General features: G+C 41.6%; 1 protein-coding gene across 1 annotated transcript in view; it reads right to left on the reverse strand.

The window, feature by feature from the left end:
* Window positions 1-21,616, reverse strand: part of grm2a (glutamate receptor, metabotropic 2a) — a 171,886-nt gene that overhangs the window by 23,576 nt on the left and 126,694 nt on the right. Inside the window, exon 3 of the mRNA XM_034166618.1 lies at window positions 11,228-12,065. Coding sequence (XP_034022509.1) covers window positions 11,228-12,065 — 838 coding nt within the window. The remainder of the gene's footprint in view (window positions 1-11,227; window positions 12,066-21,616) is intronic.

Here is a 21,616-nt window from a genome sequence, read left to right on the forward strand (position 1 = left end):
GTCCACTCCTCTACACAGATCTTCTCTAGATCTTTCAGGTTTGGAGTTTCAGTTCCCTCCGAAGATTTTCTATTGAGTTCAGGTCTGGAGACTGGCCAGGCCACTCCAGGACCTTGAAATGCTTCTTACGGAGCCCCTCCTTAGTTGCCCTGGCTGTGTGTTTGGGGTCATTGTCATGCTGGAAGACACAGCCATGACCCATCTTCAATGCTCTTACTGAGGGAAGGAGGTTGTTTGCCTTCCGGTGACGCTGCACGGCTGGCGACCCGGGCTCATGCTGGTTTGGATGCCTTTTTTTATGCCTTTTTAACTTATTTTATGCCTTTTAACATGTTTCTGTTTTATTAGCACGCGAGTGTGCGGGATGTCAGGAACGCTTGAAGAAGCACTATCATGAATTTTGCATACAAACTTTTGTTGTCCGTCGTTTTTTGGCTGGGGGTGGCGGTATGCCAAACAATGCTCCACGGCGAAGTCATGGATCCGTTACCGCTGCGGTATTCCAAAGACGCATTGCTGGCCCTCCGTCCCCGGGAAATAACAGCACCAGCGGATTTCCTTGATATTGTGAAAGTACAACCGATAACTGGCAGACAGCGAAAGAGAGGCAGACGAGGGGGAATACGTCAGCGTCTCCGGCGGAGAGGAACCAGACCTCCATTACCTGGCATATTGTTTGGCAACGTAAGATCATTAAAAAAACAAGATCGAGGAGCTCCGTATAGACGCCAAAGTTTGCTGGGAATACCGGGAAGCTGGTATGTTGGTCTTTTCTGAGACCTGGCTTCATCAAGATATTCCTGACTCTCTTGTTGAACTTGAGGGATTCTCTCTTATCCGAGGGGACAGATCCGAGTTGTCAGGAAAGAGCAGAGGGGGCGGGGTTTGCCTGTTTGTGAATGACAGCTGGTGCAGGCACTATACCGTGAGGGAGACTACGTGTACATCGGATGTAGAATTATTGTGTCTGTCACTGAGGCCTTTCTATCTCCCGAGGGAGTTTGGGAATATAATCATTTGTGTTGTTTATGTTCCACCTAGTGGGAATGCAGTAAGAGCAGCAAGCCTTATAGCTGAATGCATTCATAAACAGTTGCAACGTACACCGGCGGCCCCAGTGTTTGTCTTGGGTGATTTTAATCATTGTAAATTAGAATTATCTCTTCCTGGTTTTCAACAATATGTAAAATGCGAAACGCGTGGAAACAAAGTGTTGGATAAATGCTATGGCAGTGTGAAAAATGCTTACACTGCCAAATCAAAGCCTCCACTTTCAAATTCGGATCATAATATTGTCCAGTTGATCCCGCTTTATAAGACTGCTCTTAAAAGAAGTAAGCCACAAACAAAGACAGTGATTTTATGGGACAAAGACAATATGGAGAAACTTAAAGGATCCTTTCTCTGCACTAATTGGGAAATATTTCATGAAATGGAAATAAATGAAGCCACTGAAGCAATAACAGATTACATTAAATTTTGTGTAGACAGTGTTATGAGTAAGAAAGAAGTTACAGTGTACCCAAATAATAAGCCGTATATAACTAAACAGGTGAAAGAGTGTATTAATAGGAAAAAAATAGCATTTAAGAACAAAGACAGAATGAGTGTGAAAGTGGTACAAAGAGAACTTAATACATTGCTGAAAAAGGCCAGGATATTACACAGGGAAACTATTGAGAAGAACTTTAGCGAATCAGACATTAAAAGGCTGTGGGATAACATCAAGATAATAACAAACACGAATCCAGCTAAAAAGACACTTGCAACAAATGATGTTCAAGGAAAAGCAAATGAGTTAAATGATTTTTTTCTGAGGTTTGAAACACAAGATTTTTCTGATGATTGTAAGAATATTCTGGAAAATCTTCCTGTTGATCAAAATACTAGGATTGTAATCGACTCATGGAGAGTTCAATCAATCTTTAAGAAGGTGTCTACAAAAAAATCCACCGGCCCAGACGGCATCTCTGCAATGCTTATAAAAGCATGTGCAGAAGAACTGGCCCTTGCTTGGTGTCCTGTCTTCCAGCAGTCCGTAGACCTTCATACTGTACCAACCCTCTGGAAAAGATCCATTATTGTTCCAATCGCCAAAAAATCGTGCTCACTTGGAAATAATGACTATAGGCCAATAGCTTTAACATCTGTTGTAAGCAAGTGCTTTGAAAAGATTATGCTATTTTTCCTTAAGACGGTTGTTAACCCTGTACTTGATCCATTCCAATTTGCTTATAGGCAGAGTAGAGGCACTGACGATGCCATTAACAGCTTAACCCACTTTTCACTTAAGCACTTGGAAGATCCTACTGCTTATGCACAGATTTTATTGGTTGATTTCAGCTCAGCCTTTAATACATTACAGCCATACCTGTTGTTGTCCAAGTTAAAGGAAATGAATGTTAACCCACTTTTAATCAGATGGTATCATTCCTTTTTAACTAATAGATTACAACAAGTTAGAGTTAATCAAGCTCTTTCGGTACTCAAATCATCAAATACAGGTGTACCACAAGGCTGTGTCAGTTCTCCTGTTCTCTTCACTCTTTATACTAATAACTGTACAAATAACTACTGCAATAACTTTGTTTTTAAATTTTCTGATGATACAGCTATTTTGAGCCTACTGCACAAAGATTCAAGTCCAACAAAGTACTTCCTTGAAGTGAAACACTTTGTGCAGTGGTGTGATGACAACCACTTGGTTTTAAATGTCAATAAAACCAAGGAAATGATTCTGGATCCAAGGACTGTTGGGGACCATACTCCTGTGGTCATACATGGTATTCCCATTGACCAGGTCAACTCATACAAGTACTTGGGGCTGCACATAGACAATACCTTCAGCTGGACTGCACATGTGGACAGTTTGTGCTCCTGATTCCATCAAAGACTTTATTTCCTTCGTAGACTTCGTTTGTATGGAGTCAATCAGAAAATTCTGTTGTTGTTTTACCAGGCAGTGTTAGAGAGCCTAGTTAGGTATGGCATGACTGCCTGGTACGGCAATCTTTCTGTACAATTTAAAACGAAACTTAACAGACAAATTGATGATGCAATGAAGATAATCGGAAAGAAACAATATCAGTCCCTCAGTTCACTCTATGAAGAGTCTGTTTTGAAAGCAGCTCAGAGGATACTGATGGATTCAGTTCATGTTCTTCACGCAGAGTACACTCTCCTTCCTTCTGGGAGAAGGTACAGAGTTCCTCGGAGTAGACTGAATAGATTTAAAAATTCATTCGTCCCCATGTCTATTAAATTGTTAAACAATAATGTTTAAAATTGGAATTATGCAATATTTATGGTGTTTCTCCTGACTCCTGTCATGTTAATTTGTTATGGATGTGGTTGTGTTTTTATCTGTATTGTTTGTTTTCTCTTTTCTTGTAAGGCACCTAGCATGAGTCCAAGACAAATTTCCCTGAGGGGACAATAAAGTGTATCGTATCGTATCGTAAAATCTTGCAATACTTGACCCCATCCATCCTCCCTTCAATACGGTGCAGTGGTCCTGTCCTCTTTGCAGAAGAGCACCCCCAGAGTATGATGTTTCCACCCCCATGCTTCACGGTTGGGATGATTTTCTTGGGGTTGTTCTCATCCTCTAAACATGGTAAGTGGAGCTGATTCCAAAAAGCTCTATTCTGGTCTCATCTGACCACATGACCTTCTCCCATGCTCCTCTGGATCATCCAGATGGTCACTGGTGAACTTCAAACGGGCCTGGACATGTGCTGGCTTGAGCAGGGAGACCTTGCTACCCTGCAGGATTTTAAACCATGACAGCATCATGTGTTACTAATGTAATCTTTGTGACTGTGGTCCCAGCTCTCTTCAGGTCATTGACCAGGTCCTCCTGTGTAGTTCTGTGCTTTCTCAGAATCATCCTTACCCCACAAAGTGAGATCTTGCAAGGAATCCCAGACCGAGTGAGATTGACAGTCATCTTGTGTTTCTTCCACTTTCTAATAAATAATAACAGTTATTGTCTTCTACCAAGCTGCTTGCCTGTTGTCCTGTAGTCCATCCCAGCCTTGTGCAGGTCTACAGTTTTGTCCCTGGTGTCCTTACACAGCTCTTTGGTCTTGGCTATGGTGGACAGGTTGGAGTGTGATTGATTGAGTGTGTGAACAGGTGTCTTTTATACAGGTAACAAGTTCAAACAGGTGCAATTAATACAGGTAAAGAGTGCAGAATAAGAGGGCTTCTTAAAGAAAAATTAATAGGTCTGTGAGAGCCAGAATTCTTGCTGTTTGGTAGGTGATCAAATACTTATTTGCAGCAGTAACAGACAAATAAATTATTAAAAAATCATACATTGTGATTTCCGGATGTTTTTTTTTTTTAGATTATGTCTCTCACAGTGGACATGCACCTAAGATGAAAATTTCAGACTTTCTAAGTGGGAGAACTTGCAAAATCGCAGGGTGTTCAAATATTTATTTTCCTCACTGTATAATACCATTTCCCTACTGCATTACATCACCTTAGGTTCAGAGAAAAAACATCCCCTGCTCAGTTTCCTTCTTCAGTGAAGCAATTCTGCTGAACTACAAGGGGCGATTGAGAAGTTTTGAGCCTGATACAGAAAAAGTAAGGTGTGGTTCTCCATCTTTTGCATTCTGAGAAACCAACATTTCTCAACATTGCACAATTTTTTTTGTTATCAGTTTCTGTCTGTCTCCTTTTGTTTGTATTTGTTGTGTTTGTCTTCGTCAGTCATCTGTGTTTGTCATCGATGTGGTCTGTCCTGTCATGTGGGTGGGTCTGTCCCCTGTCCGTGTCTGTGGTCTTTTTTGTCATTGTCCTCGTGATCTGTTCTCTGTCTGCATCTCTGTGGTTTGTGTCATTATGTCTTCATTGTGTGTTCTTCGGTTTACCATGTTTTGTTTCCCTGATGTGCACTTTGTTCACTTGTGAGTTTCATGTTAGTTTTCTGCCTTGGTTTTCTTGGTTTGGTATTTGGTTGTTTTGTTTACATTGTGTATGATTCTTCTTGTTGTTTTTGAGTTCCACTTGCCCCTGGGTTTTGGTTGAGTTTGAGTCACTTTTTGTTTATTAGTTTCTGTATGTTTGTACATTCATGTGTGTCTTTTGTTCCAGCTTCCCCTACTGTCGCACTGTGCACCTGTCACTTGTTTGTTCATTATCCTCTGTGTATTTACGCCTGCATCTATTTCCCTGTTTAGTTGTTAGTTCCTTCTGTTCAGTTTCTCCTGCTTTCCTTGTTGGAAATACTTTGGCAGTCTTTATTATGCCCTGGTTGTAGTTGTGTCCACACAGTAAACTCACCAGTGTAAAACTAACACAGACAGTGTTAATTTAACACTGGTGATCTTACTGAGCAGTTTATTAGTTTTGATTATTTCTCTGTTACCTCCGTAGTTGTTATTTGCTTGTGTGGACTCTGTCGTGTGTTTGTTTTGGACTTGTGTTTTACCGTGTGCTCACCTTTTTGTTTGTTGGACTTATCTCACAAATCTTGGACAATAAATCACTTGTGTAATCGCCCAGCTCCCGTTTGGCTGCTGCCTGCATTACTGGGTTTGTTTTGTAACTGCTAAAAGTAACTCCTCCAGGACCTGGTCTGCATTGATGCAGGTTTACACACCACAGTTTTCTCTGCTGCAGCAAGTCTTTGTGCCTGACATGGAGGTAACACTACATTACCACAAAAGTTCAATCCATGCTGATATTTCCAAATGATAGGAAATAAACAGTTTAATCTCAAAAATACATTTGATCAACTTTTTGTGCATACAATCAAATAAAACAGCATTTTACAGTATATATTCGTCTGAATGAATAAAAAGGGAATGAATTGATTTAAATGTTATTGATTGCATTGCTGTGCTATTTCAAGGAAGAATAAATAGTCAGCTAATGAGATTAAAAATGGAAAATGGAAGGAGAAAAAAGAAAAAGAAGAACAGAAATGCAGCCAGTGAAGCTTGGGTGCAATTACTTTTATTCAATTAAAATTTTTTCCTTCCACAAGCTTATTATGGAATGAATGCAGTGACCGTCCCCCATCATTACTCATATATTTTGTCTTGGTCAGTGCTATGTACAAGATTATTTTCCAGAATTATTTATGTAGTTAAAATATCTCTTGTGACAAATTTTCCTGTTTCCGTCAGAGGTGGGTGAGGACATTTTAAAAGTTGCTGGTGGAATCATAACCCCCACCCCTCCCAAAAATAAATAAATAAATCACCACCACCCTGGCAGTCATGTCAAGTCTGGTAGGTGTGCCAATGCTCCATTCTGTTGCATCAATAACACCATGAATGTGCCTTGGGTCCCAGATGATAACCACCCAGGCAGAAAACTGGTCCATTCGCCCTGTTGAGGTTTCAAATCCCCCCAAATCTCGCAGAATTTCAGAGAGTTCAGCACTCTGTGAGATGTCTTTAAAAGGCATGTTGCACCAAAATCAAAGTTTAGATTTAGGCTGTTAGTGACCATCCGTTGATCCACTGGGATTACTTTGTGCACTTCCATGACCAGTTTCAAAGTATATGGCATTTGCAAAAAACAGCTACGGAGCTTTCCAAAAACAAAGTATACATGAGTACTCATGTGTTTCCAACAAGTAGCATTGCTACTAGAAGCGTCCCAATGTGCGCTTCAGTGGAATGTAGCTGTTAATGTTAAAAACCGAGGCACAGATTAATTCCAAAGTTTACACAAGTGTGATGTTGTGTTAAGATGACTCATTTTTAAGTGATAACTGTATAAAATATATCTATATATATACACTCAACAAAAATATAAATGCAACACTTTTGGTTTTGCTCCCATTTTGTATGAGATGAACTCAAAGATCTAAAACTTTTTCCACATACACAATATCACCATTTCCCTCAAATATTGTTCACAAACCAGTCTAAATCTGTGATAGTGAGCACTTCTCCTTTGCTGAGATAATCCATCCCACCTCACAGGTGTGCCATATCAAGATGCTGATTAGACACCATGATTAGTGCACAAGTGTGCCTTAGACTGTCCACAATAAAAGGCCACTCTGAAAGGTGCAGTTTTGTTTTATTGGGGGGGGGATACCAGTCAGTATCTGGTGTGACCACCATTTGCCTCATGCAGTGCAACACATCTCCTTCGCATAGAGTTGATCAGGTTGTCAATTGTGGCCTGTGGAATGTTGGTCCACTCCTCTTCAATGGCTGTGCGAAGTTGCTGGATATTGGCAGGAACTGGTACACGCTGTCGTATACGCCGGTCCAGAGCATCCCAAACATGCTCAATGGGTGACATGTCCGGTGAGTATGCCGGCCATGCAAGAACTGGGACATTTTCAGCTTCCAAGAATTGTGTACAGATCCTTGCAACATGGGGCCGTGCATTATCCTGCTGCAACATGAGGTGATGTTCTTGGATGTATGGCACAACAATGGGCCTCAGGATCTCGTCACGGTATCTCTGTGCATTCAAAATGCCACCAATAAAATGCACCTGTGTTCTTCGTCCATAACAGATGCCTGCCCATACCATAACCCCACCGCCACCATGGGCCACTCGATCCACAACATTGACATCAGAAAACCGCTCACCCACACGACACCATACACGCTGTCTGCCATCTGCCCTGAACAGTGTGAACCGGGATTCATCCGTGAAGAGAACACCTCTCCAACGTGCCAGGATTCATCCGTGAAGAGAACACCTCTCCAACGTGCCAAACGCCAGTGAATGTGAGCATTTGCCTACTCAAGTCGGTTACGACGACGAACTGGAGTCAGGTCGAGACCCCGATGAGGACGACGAGCATGCAGATGAGCAGATGAGACGGCTTATGGTGAACATTCAATACACGGGCAACAGCTCTGGTTGACATTCCTGCTGTCAGCATGCCAATTGCACGCTCCCTCAAATCTTGCCACATCTGTGGCATAAAACTGCACCTTTCAGAGTGGCCTTTCATTGTGGGCAGTCTAAGGCACACCTGTGCACTAATCATGGTGTCTAATCTGCTGATTTTTGACCATGAGCACAGATTTAGACTGGTTTGTGAACAATATTTGAGGGAAATGGTGATATTGTGTATGTGGAAAAAGTTTTAGATCTTTGAGTTCATCTCATACAAAATGGGAGCAAAACCAAAAGTGTTGCATTTATATTTTTGTTGAGTGTATATATGGTAGCCAAGTGGTTAATGCGCTTGGTTTCAGTGCAGAAGGTTCCGGGTTCAAATCCCACCCTTGCCACATTTCTCCATGTAATGTGGAGTTGCGTCAGGAAGGGCATCCGGCGTAAAACCTGTGCCAATTCAACATGCAGATCCACCCTGGATTTGCTGTGGCGACCCCGAGTGCAAATAAGGGAGCAGCCGAAGGGACTTACTATATATATATAAACTGTTAAAACGCTTTAATGCGGTTAAAACGGCTGCACTGTTTTAACCGCATGTTTTCATTTTTTAAGGGATTATTCAACATGAATTCTCTTTAAAGAGTTCCTTATAGAGATTGACAGTTTTTTGACATTTGACATCTTAATACTGCTGATATTTTGTTCAAATTCAACCAGAGGTCTGTATAAATTGGGGTCCTTTCCAATACTCTGCATTTCTGAATATGGATGATGGAACAGATGTGATCAGATCTGTGATCACAGCACAGTAAACAGTTGAGGTGCACGTTAAAACAGTTGCTGCGCGCACACACACTCACACACACACACACACACACACACACAGACTCTCTCAAAGTAAAAAAAATGTTTTACTTTCATTGGAAGCTCCATTGAAAGAAACACAAAGCAAAAGATAAAAAAAAAAAATTTAAAATTCCACGCACCCAGTGTAAAGATTTCCAAATAAGTCCACAACAAAAAGAAACCCCCCACATGCATTGTGATCGCGATCGTGCGCGCGATTACCAGCCAAGGAAAGGGTCCACTAGTCCTCACTCGGATCAACAGCCAGAGAAAATTTTCAAGTTCCACTAGTCCTCAGGTATGGATAGCCGGCCAGAGAATAATGTCCATGTCCACTTCTCCTCAGGTTCTGATCATAAGCATAATGCATAATGTCTGATCGCAGCTCTGTCTTCAACTCAAATTCTGTCGAGATTGTAGCATGTTAGTTAGAGAGTCCATTTATCTCCTGATAATAGTGTCTTCTTAGTATTTCCAATATTAGACCTACATCTGCGTGTCCAGGCAGTCTGTGGTGGAAATAGTCCACATACATGGCAGCAGTAAACCAGCATCTTGCCACACAAACAGCAGCGTCATGACACTTTAGGTTCCAAAATCTGACAGACTCTGAAAAAGTTAAAAGTTCTGGGATAAAGTATGTCATTTCCTCTGTAAATCCGAGTCATCATTTTCAAGTAACAGCTCTGACGCTTCGTTATCGGACATAACCACATTCACTTCGCTCTGTCTGTCAGTCATCAGGCATTTCTATTTTGCTAATACGTACATCACACATCAAGAATTGCCGAGTGAGACGTTTTCCAGAAATGCACCTGTTAACTCCCTCAGGGAGAACAATAAAAAAAAATCAATTATGAGTGCATGTGTGCAGAGAGGCTTACAGTCATGAGTACTTTGATGTTGTGTTGCTAACTGGGACATTAAAAAACGTACAACATGTCCTTTAACATTGACAACTGCATTGACTCGGTCTGTTAAGGCTGCACTTTAACCGCTGCACACAGACAGTGTAAGTGTAGACAGTGTAAGTTGTGCGCGGCTGCATGCAAGTGCGCAAAGAAAATTTTGAAATGTTCAAAATCTCTGGCACGCATTCATTTTGTAAACTAAATGTGAACGTGCAATCTATTCGACAACACTGTGTGTCACTGTGAGTCAGTGGGTCTCACTGCCACACCACAGTACAGCACAGCACATCTAAATGATTATGACATCTATAATAAACATAATTTTATGGTGCATTATCTAACTTATAAGAAGAAATGAAAATGCAACTGTTTTACCAAGCCATTACAATATAAATATTATAAATAATTACTTTTTAGACTATTCCAAATGCTTTCTGCCCCTCATGAAGCATGGCAGAAAAGCTGCAGCTGCAGATAACTCCTCTGTGATTCTGGGAGCAATTAGATATGGTTTCATCAGACACGTTCTGAGAGCACATGATTAATCCTCTACAAAATATTTATTTTATATAACGCGGCATCCGATGGGACAAAGCGGGTTGCATTGGCATGACGAATTGCGCACCATTGTGGGGATTCAATTTATGCAAGTGTCAAGGTGGCTTATGGTGTCCAGCAACTTCTGGGGATCCCACAAATTCTCAGGGTGTCAGAGAGAACAATCGAATTAAATGATTCAAAAGCTTTGTGAAAATCAACATCGGCTGCAAAGACGTACTGACATTATTAATGTTTGTGTTCTGTAAGTACTCACAGAGCTAGAATGTGATCAATAATTGACTTCTTGAGTGTGAAGCCAGACTGCTCCTGTCACTGAGCAGCAAGTAGCTGAATCCTGAATCCTATTAAAAATAATCTTTGCAAGCACCTTCCTTGGCACAGAGAGTAGTGTCATACCCCTGGTTACAATCCGTGCAATCACACCTTTGTTTCTAGATTGGGATAACAAGTACTCTCTTCCGGTCGGCAGGGATGATACCCATCACCCAGGCTGAAACAAAGATTCAGCTCTGATGCTGCAGATCCCTGGAGCTTTCCCTTGCCTCGGCTATTTCAATGCCTTTGTGATCTCAGCAACATTTTGTGGTTCACCAATCCACCCTAAATTACAAATTGACCAAAGTGTTCCTTTAAGGCATGAACCTGCCCTGCATGTTTGTGAACTCTACCTTCTCCACCAAGAGTTAATTACCTCAGTCAATTGTGCTCAGCCAATCAGGAGCTGGGAAAATAGAGTAATATAATCAGATCTGAGTCCATAAGTAGACATGAAAATATGCAGAGCAGGTGCTGTTCAGGACACCTGTTTTCAGACCTATAGTAACTTGTATCTTGCAAGTAATTCAAGAGCAACATTAAACTTGTATGAGCAGCTATTCCAGAGATGTGGCGTAACATCTACGGAAGCGTGCACAAACAGAGGGAAGCGACTCCTTTTTTTTCCCCAAAAGTTGGGTCAGTGAATTAGTCATGTTTTTTTCATTGGTCATACTGAGGAGAAGAAGTTAATTTAAATCATAGATCATATCTTTACAGTAACATGGGTAATGAGGGTTGGTCATAAACATTTTACTCACCATCAAACTTGACCTTGAGGATGTATTCCCTGTAAAACTTTCTACCATTGCCTGGTTTAAGAGCATCACAGACCTTGGTGGAATTGGGACATAAGGCTTGTCTCATGTTATGTAGTGCATTAGCCATTGCATAGACAGCATTCACCACAAACATGATCTTGGATTCTGGTTGGAATGGAACCTCACGCAGGGAATACTTCCCACAGCCCACTTCATGAAGGCTGCACTGGAACTGGTTTTCCCAAAACTCTCTGAACCACGGGTTCCTCGTGTTGTTGTATGGATGCAGCGCTGTGAAATAGTCATTGAACTGAGGGATTTGGTAGGAAGCCAGTTCAATGGTGAACGCCCCGTCGGCCACAGCCTCACTGCCCCTCACCACGCTCTCCTGTGCACCCCAGCCATCACTAGCCACCCAAGTGAATGTGACATTCATGCGGTTTGCTGCCACCAGCAGCTCACGTGCGTCTTCACTGCGAGTGAACAGGATGACCACTTTGGCATTGGATTTCTGCTGCAGGGAATGGATGACATTCTCATAGCTCCAGCGACTCATGGATCGGCTCACTTTTGCTGAAGTCGCAATGCAGATCTGGCGGGCACGAGCCTCCTGCTGGAAGGCATCGATGCCCGTCTCACCGTAGTCACCTTCTGATGCCACTGTTGACACATATGTCCAGTTGAAATAACGCAGGATCTCTGCCATGGCTTTGGCCTGGTAGAAGTCCGGGGGCACGGTGCGGGCGAAGTAGTCATAGCGAGTCTTGTCGCTGAGCTTGGCACTGGTGGAGGCATAGCTGATCTGAGGGATCTGGAAGAGGCGCAGCAGGTTGGCCACCTGAAATGAAGAAAACATGCATCACATTCTGTTATTTAAATAAGTGTTGAACTTGTTGATCAGGCTTCATTAAGTTCTTTTATAAATATGCATGCTTTTATTTTAAGAAGCTGAGATCGCACATAACACACATACCTGCCAATTGTGGAAACAGATTTAATTGCTCATTATTAAATAAATGAATGGAATTGGCTACACTATGTGTACCCCACAGAACCAATTAGTCTCACTACATTCAGTCTCTAATTTCTGCTCTGGATCCTGCTGGGCCTTTTTCAGATTAACTCTCTTGCTGATTGAGAGGCTGGATTTGCCAGTTGTTGTGGCAGTCTGTTTATCTAATGCCATCAATAGCATTTATCAGATATTTGCACAAATCTAGGCCTTACTGTGCACATTTATTATTTTATCTTTTTTTCCTGCTCTGCTTTGAATTGATGACAGAAATAAGGAGGCAGTGAGAGGATGAGGGCAGAGATTGGGAAGCACAAGAGAGTGAAAATATCAAAGAATTTTGAAAATTTGCATTTTCTGTGTAAATAGGTTTTGTCAGTGTCATGAGACCATGTGATGGGTGTAGACGCCACCTCGGAGTAGCTTTTGCTTCAGGCACTTCTACGGATGCCTAAGGGGAGACAGTTTCATCAGCTGAAAGAACAGCAGCCTAAATCTATTTGAATTTAACACACTGACAAAGGCGTAGCAACATTTTGTATGCGTATGAGGAGTTGAGGTTTGTAGACGCTGTTTAATTTGTCGTTGTTTTTATAGAAAATTAATGTTTCTGTTTAATGAACATCCAGTTCCTACAAAGGTGTAGGAACTGGGTGTGTTTGTATGTGTGGCATGTCTGGTCAATGTTGTAACCATAGACTGTATATATAGTGGAGAAAGCCTACGTGACTTCACCCATTAGTTTTCTATGGAGAACTGGAACAGCCGATATGAAGCAAGTGTCTGGGCCATGTTCTGGGCATCACCATGTCCACAACAGCGGTACGATGAACTCAATAATGCATTAAGGTTTGGATGGGTGGCTGCATGCATGACGAAATACATCTAAATACGCCCCTTTCTTTGAGTCCGAACCACAGAACCTGGATTCAGCCATTTATTAAATCATAGTTTTGGGGACTGTCAGGTGAGTCTAATGATTTACTTTAGTGTGGACATGAAAAGTTATGAACCGCTTATCTTCTCTGAAATTGTGCATTAAGTGGACCTAACAGAAGAAGCCATCAACAGCTAAGAGAGCTAACACTGTTGACGTTCAGCATTAAATCCAACAAGAATTTCAGTCAGAGTGAATATTGCAACAGAGACATCTTAGATCTGTTAGGACATTTCACCACACAACAAGCCAGATTATTCCAGCTGTTTGTTATTGTCATGATTTCACCCTGCTCTGTTTGTGATTATTATGTTTTTCTGCCAGTCTGTCCTTATTATTTTATCTGCTTTTTGATTATCAGTTTATTTTGCTTTGTCACAGCTGCTTGTTTTCTGTTCATCATATTTCAGCCACATCTTGAGTACCATTCCGGCTTAGTTTAGTCTTTGGTCCACTGTCTTTTATTTTTGTTCATCATTGCTTTTGTCACAGCTTGTTGTTTTATGTGCATCACACTTCAGCCACATTTGAGTTCCATTCTTGTTTAGTTTAGTTTTGATCCACTGTTTTTGATTGTTTCATGATTGCTTATGTCATTAGTTTGATTTCTCAGGTTTACCACATTAGTCTTCGGTTGTATTATTCATCTCAGTTCTGTTCTAGTTTGAGCTTTTGATTTTCTTGTTGCCCTTGCTGCAGTCTTTTCTATTTGTTGTCTAATTTGATTCTGCTCATGTTTAGTTTCCATGCAGCCTTTGGTTTGAGTTGTTTTTCTGTGTTGTTAGTTTATTATTGGTAGATTATGGTTTCTAGTCATGCCCATGCTGTCACTGCACTCCCTTGTCTGTCTCTTCTCATCTTAGTTCTCATGTGTTCATGTCGTCTCATTTGTTTCACAGTCTCGCCCTTTGATCACTGCACTCTCTTGCCCTTCACCAGTAAATCCTCATCTCTGTTGGCCACACCCCAGTTTGGTTGTCATCTCCTCATCCACCTGTCACAGCACTCTCTTGTCTCACATGGTTGCCTCTCATCTTTGTTAGTCCACGCCCTCTTCCTGCCTGCTCACCACACCTGTTTCAAATCATATCCTAATTAAACCACTGTGCATTTTAAGCCCTGCTAGTTTTCTTTTCACTTCCTTGATCATTGATGTTACTATCTCTGTTCCAGCTCTTGTATCTGTGTTCCACGTTCCTAGCCCTAGTTCCTCGTTGCCGACCGTGCCTGTTTTTCTTGACCTTGCCTTTTGTCTTAGCCCTTGTAACTTTGATTGCCGTGCTCTGACCTCAGCCTGTATTTTTGATGACACCTTTGTTTTACACCTGCCTGTATCTTCGCCTTGCCGACTGCCTTTTTGTGTACCAGACCGTCTGCCAGAATTTACAATAAAGCCTTTTATATCCTACCACCTGCTTGAGAATCAGCATTGCTGCTGTGCCCAGCATCCCTGAGAATCATGATAGTTATAAAACACAACCAAAAAAAAAAGACAGACACAGCCCTCCGCTACCAGCCGCACTGAGCGGCCTCTGAACTAAACACACTACGAGAGGCAGAAACTCTGGGCTCAGCCGCTGTCACTCAAAGCAACCACTCTCGCAACTGTACAGAATTTAAGGCTTCAAACATCTTAAACTAAGACAGTCATGGAGGAGGAAACAACCTATAGAGACCAAAAACGTTTTCTGTACCAGGCTGTAAACATGTTTATTTCTGCTCTGAAGTTGGACATTTTAACATGGAGTCCTATGGGAAAGTGCTGTGTTTTGGAGCCAGCCTCAAGCAGCCAGTCAAACAACTGACTTTTCGGGAAGGCTTCGTCTGACACCATTGAAGCTTACTGGTTGGTGTTAACCCCTCGGCAATGTATTTTTTCAATCTGTGATTCTCTGTATTTCATCAGTCATAATCAGGACTTCTAGTGTACCTTCATAAAAGCCCTATTTGTTGTTTATCAAATAATCCCAAACATTTTTCTTTTGAAAGTTCCATCTATGTTAAAGATCCATGTCAGAATATCCAAAGATACAAAGATATCAATGCAGTGCAGAAGGTGTTCTTTTATTTAGGAATGCGCCTCAAATTTAGTTCAGTTTGACAGTTGTTGTGATGTTTATTCAAATTAGCATAGGTAATTACATTTTTAATTGAGCCTAACACTGCAATAAGCAGATTTACTGTGATGCCAACTGCTTAATCTTGGTGGCCAACTCTAGTAGCTATATATATATATATATATATATATATATATATATATATATATATATATATATATATATATATATACGAGGTCTGTGAGAAATGTATCCGACCTTATTATTTAAAAAAAAAAACATATGGATTTGAATCACGTGTGATTACATCAGCCAAGCTTGAACCCTCGTGGGCATGCGAGAGTTTTTTCACGCCCGTCGGTGACGTCATTCGCCTGTGAGCACGCCTTGTGGAAGGAGTGGTCCAGCCCTCTCGTCGGAATTCCTTTGTCTGAGAAGTTGCTGAGAGACTGGTGCTGTGCTTGATCAAAATTTTTTCAAAAACTGTGAGGCACATCTGAGTTGACACCATTTGAGAAATTCAGCTGGTTTTCAGTGAAAATTTTAAGGGCTGATGAGAGATTTTGGATTGTTTCTATCGCTGTAAGGACTTCCCACGGAGCGGGATGTCGCGCAGCACTCCGAGGCGACATCGTCATCCTGTTTCAAGCTGAAAACCTCCAAATTTAAGCCTCTGTTGACCCAGGATGTCGTGAGAGAACAGAGCACTTTCAGAAGAGGTCGGAATCAGCAGTTTATCCGGACATTCCACTGTTAAAGGAGATTTTTTTAATGAAAGATGTGCGGACGGATTGGCGCTCAGCGCGCTAGCCACAGGAAAAACACCTCCATTGGAAGCCTTAAGGACAAGTTGGAACATGCCCTGCTGTTAAACAATTTCTCAGATACTCAACTGAAAGCCACCAAAAGCCACCTGGATTTTACAAATGGTTATCAACACGGACGTGTTTTTCCTGTGGCGGGTGCGCCGCGCCGTCCACGAGCCAATCCGTCCACACGTCTTTCATTAAAAAAATCTCCTTTAACAGTGGAATGTCCGGATAAACTGCTGATTCCGACCTCTTCTGAAAGTTCTCTGTTCTCTCACAACGTCCTGGGTCAACAGAGGCTTAAATTTGGAGGTTTTCAGCTTGAAACAGGATGACGACGTTGCCTCGGAGCGCTGCGCGACGTCCCGCTCCATGGGAAGTGCTTACAGCGATAGAAACACTCAAAAATCTCTCATCAGCCGTTAAAATTTTCACCAAAAACCAGCTGAATATCTTGAATGGTGTCCACTCGGATGTGCCTTACAGTTTTTCAAAAAATTTTGATCAAGCACAGCGCCAGTCTCTCAGCAACTTCTCAGACAATGAAAATCCGACGAGGGGGCTGGACCACTCCTTCCACAAGGTGTGCTCACAGGCGAATGATGTCACCGACGGGCGTGAAAAAACTCACGCATGCGCACGAGGGTTCAAGCTTGGCTGATGTAATCACACGTGATTCAAATCCATATAGTTTTTAAAAAAAATAAAACTGTCGGTTTCTTTTCTAATAGACCTTTTATATATATATATATATATATATAGTGAAAAGGCATTGGGATAGTCAGAGAGATGAAGAAAGTAGACAGGAGTACAAGGAGATGCAGCATAAGGTGAAAAGAGAAGTGGCAAAAGCTAAGGAAAAGGCATATAGTAAGCTGTACAAGAAGTTGAATAGTACGGAAGGAGAAAAGGACTTGTCCCGATTGACCAGATAAAGGGACAGAGCTGTGCAGCAGGTTAGGGTGGGAAAAGCTGCAGATGGGAATGTGCTGACAAGTGAGAAGAGTGTGCTGAGAAATTGGAGGGAATCTTTTGAGGAGCTGATAAATGAAGAAAATGACAGAGAGAAAAGGCTGGACAATGTAAAGAGTAAATCAGGAAGTGTAAGAGATTAGTAAGAATGAAATGAGGGCAGCTATGAAGAGGATGAAGAGTGGAAACACAGTTGTCCAGATGACATTCCAGTGGAGGCATGGAAATGTCACAGTTTGAAGTTATGGGAAAGAGTAGAAGCTATATGCTTAGAAAACCAGGTGAAGATGTGTGAGCAACAATATGGTTTCATACCGAGAAAGAGCACTACTGATGTCATGTTTGCTCTGAGAATACTGATGGAGAAGTATAGAGAAGGCCAGAAGGATTTACATTGTGTGTTTGTCGATTTAGAGAAAGATTATGACAGGGTGCTAAGAGAAGAGTTGTGGTATTGTATGAAGAAGTCTGGAGTGGCAGAGAAGTATGTGAGGAATGTAAAGAATTTGACTTTAATTAATCACACCAAATAAAATACATTAATGTTTTCATTCCCCAAAGAACTGTCTCTACAAACCTTCCAAAGACCTGATGTTTTAAACTGAAAGGACTGTTGTTACATTGACCTGAGGTTACAGCTTTACCGGGGAAGTGTCCTGGAACTTCTGTGGTGCCTGGTTCAGTCACACAGCATCTCACAAGACTAAAGCAATTTGTTTTGTAGTTCAAAGGTTTTCTGAAAACTAGACTAGGTCAAACTCCAGTCATTATAAGTTATCGGACATTTTAGCAGTCATCCTGTCAAAACCAGAGGTTTCCCAGACCAGCCCAAGCTCTCTCCCTCCCAGATAAGAACCAGAAAACCAAGCCACTCCCCAGAGATGGCCACGTATTAATGTCCAACAATTGGGGCAGAACCATAGCTCCCTCTGGAGGTCAAGAGTGGAAAGAACACAACCCCTTTGTATGGTAAAATAACATTTTATCCAAATCGAAAAAGTTATGTTTTTCTTGTTTGTATAATTCAGAGATCACCAACCCTGTTCCTGGAGAGCACCTGTATGTTTTCCATATCTACCTACTCAAGTCACACCTGATTTTGTAAAAGTGGTATTTTCCAGCTCTTGATTAGCTGAGCACACCTGATGGAGTTGAATGCCTGGGAGTGGAACATGGAGAGTTAGAAAACATGCAGGTCAGGTGCCCTCCAGGAATAGAGTTGGTGACCCCTGGTATAATTAATCAAAGACAAATTGTATATTCCCAATCTAACCTGGGACATGTTTACTTTCAGGTAAAACCTTGTTATAACTGTTGAAATGTTATTTCTTGAATTTTTAATGCTTTTTCATAGTGAAACATTTTTCCTTTAATCAATTGCTTACTTTTAGGATGTATTTAGAAAACTCAGGAATCATGTTTGTTGTAGATAACAGAATGTCTTTCAGTATTTGAAGTTTTCTTAACTTCCTGGACAGAGCTAAAAATGCCCCAAATTGTGGAGCATATTGATGTAGTAGCCCTTTAAAAGGTCCAAAACAAGGACCCCTCTCTCTCTCTCTCTTACACTTACATTCTCTTACCCGGCTCTTCCAACTCTCTTCTTTTTTCTTTCATGTCGGAAAGCCTCCTGCGGTCACTTGTGACGTCTTTGCTATAGTTTTACCACGTGGCTTTTGTTCTTTTGTTTCATATGTTTCTCGATGGTAATGCGCCAGTCTGGATAACTTTTTAAAGGTTTAAGTCAAGTTTTTTGCCTTTTATAGACAACTTCCTAGCCAAATTTTTCAGATTAAGAGCGAATTTGTCAAAAGAGTTTTCCTTTGTTTCCCTGTAACGTTACAACTCTCATTCTCCAGCCGTGAACTTTTTCAAAGTTTTTCAAAGTTTTACAAAGACTTTACATCGGCCTTCCACAAATTTTTGAAGTTGACAAGCATTCTTTTGAGAACAAACACCTAAACCTTTATCCTTGGGTCAACCGGAAACAACTGGGGGATCCCCAGAACCATCGGTCTGTCCTGCCGGCAAAACAAGTTGCCTGGGATCACCGGGGAACACCAGCGGTTCAACCACAGATCCCAGGCAAGTTCGGGCCGCAAAGGCCCATCAAGAAATCATACCGGGCCGGTCATCAGAACTACTGACGGACTCCAGCTAAGTGACCCACCAAAGGTTCAGCAGGGCTTTGATGTCAAAAGGGATGTAAAGTGGTTTTCTTTAAATATATTCCTTTGGCAATTTTGTTAATAATACAACCCCAATTCCAATGAAGTTGGGACACTGTGTAAAATGTAAATAAAAACAGAATATGATTGCAAATCCTCTTCAACCTATATTCAATCAAATACACCACAAAGACAAGATATTTAACGTTCAAACTTCTAAACTTTATTGTTTTTGTGCAAATATTTGCTCATTTTGAAATGGATGCCTGAAACGTTTCAAAAAAAAGCTGGGACAGTGGTATGTTTACCACTGTGTTACATCACCTTTCCTTCTAACAACACTCAATAAGCATTTAGGAACTGAGGACACTAATTGTTGAAGCTTTGTAGGTGGAATTCTTTCCCATTCTTGCTTGATGTATGATTTCAGTTGTTCAACAGTCCGGGGTCTCCGTTATCATATTTTGTGCTTCATAATGTGCCACACATTTTCAATGGGCGACAGGTCTGGACTGCAGGCAGGCCAGTCTAGTACCCGCACTCTTTTACTACAAAGCCACGCTGTTGTAACACGTGCAGAATGTGGCTTGGCATTGTCTTGCTGAAATAAGCAGGGACGTCCCTGAAAAAGACGTTTGGATGGCAGCATGTGTTGCTCCAAAACCTGGATGTACCTTTCAGCATTGATGGTCCCATCACAGATGTGTAAGTTGCCCATGCCATGGGCACTAACACACCCCATACCATCACAGATGCTGGCTTTTCAACTTTGCACTGGTAACACTCTTATGTCCAGAGGACACGACGCCCATGACTTACAAAAACAATTTAAAATGTGGACTCATCAAACCACAACACTTTTCCACTTTGCGTTTGTCCATTTCAAATGAACTTTGGCCCAGAGAAGGCGGTGGCATTTCTGGATGTTGTTGATGTATGGCTTTCGCTTTGCATGGTAGAGTTTTAACTTGCACTTGTTGATGTAGCGACGAACTGTTAACTGACAATGGTTTTCTGAAGTGTTCCTGAGCCCACGCGGTAAGATCCTTTACACAATGATGTTGGTTTTTAATGCAGTGCCGCCTGAGGGAACGAAGGTCATGGGCATTCAGTGTTGGTTTTTGGCCTTGCCACTTACATGTATAAAGTTCTCCAAATTCTCTGAATCTTCTGATTATATTATGGACTTTAGATGATGGAATCCCTAAATTCCTTGCAATTGAACATTGAGAAATGTTGCTCTTAAACTGTTGGACTGTTTTTTCATGCAGTTGTTCACAAAGTGGTGATCCTCACCTCATCTTTGCTTGTGAACGGTTGAGCCTTTTGGGGATGCCCCTTTTATACCCAAACATGACACTCAACTGTTTCCAATTAGGTGTTCTTTGAGCATTCATCAACTTTCCCAGTCTTTTGTTGCCCCGTCCCAGCTGTTTTGAAAGGTGTTGCAGGCATCAATTTCAAAATGAGCAAATATTTACACAAAAACAATAAAGTTTATTAGTTTGACCATTAAAAATCTTGTCTTTGTGGTGTATTCGATTGAATATAGGTTGAAGAGGATTTGCAAATCATTGTATTCTGTTTTTATTTATATTTCACATAATGTCCCAACTTCATTGGAATTGGGGTTGTAACAATAATAATTGACAAACCCAAATTCATCTAAATTGTAATCAGATTTATTCCCTTTTAAATCCTTAGCTTTATTCTTCACTGCTTTATCTTTTAATGTCTCATGACTAACATCGTCATGAGAGTAGATTGAATCTTGCATAGAAAGGTGGAGATATGCTCTGGAGAGCAGGGGAATGAAAGTCAGGAGGAGCAAGACTGAGTACATGCATTGTGGTTAGGGGTCCAGACCATTCAGGAACTGGACCCAAATGCAAGGAACAAGGAGGAGACCAGGTGAACAAAAGGAGATTTATTCACAATAACTTGAAACAGAAAGAGTCAATTCATCAGGAAGCCTGGAGAGTGCGGATAGGGCCCACTCCAAGCTGTGGAAAGCTGGGAGCTGTGGCATTCATACAGTTCTTGGGAATAAACAGAAGAAGTCACAGACAGGAGCTGAATGAGAGGTGGAAATCTCACAAACTCAGAGACGACAGGAACTTAGCTGACAGAGCAGAGCGGCACACTCTAAGGCTGACAGCAGATGAACAGCTGCGAGCTCCAAAAAGTAACGCAGTAGTTGCAGGGGAGGTGATGGTCTAGTGGTTGGGGAGGTGATGGTCTAGTGGTTAAAGCATTGGGCTTGAGACCAGAGGATCCTCAGTTCGAATCCCAGCCTGACCGGAAAATCACTAAGGGCCCTTGGGCAAGGTCCTCAATCCCTAGTTGCTTCCGGTGTGTAGTGAGTACCTTGTATGGCAGCACCCTGACATCGGAGTGAATGTGAGGCATTATTTGTAAAGCGCTTTGAGCATCT

Source organism: Thalassophryne amazonica, chromosome 3, assembly GCF_902500255.1.
Source record: "Thalassophryne amazonica chromosome 3, fThaAma1.1, whole genome shotgun sequence".
NCBI lineage: Eukaryota > Metazoa > Chordata > Actinopteri > Batrachoidiformes > Batrachoididae > Thalassophryne > Thalassophryne amazonica.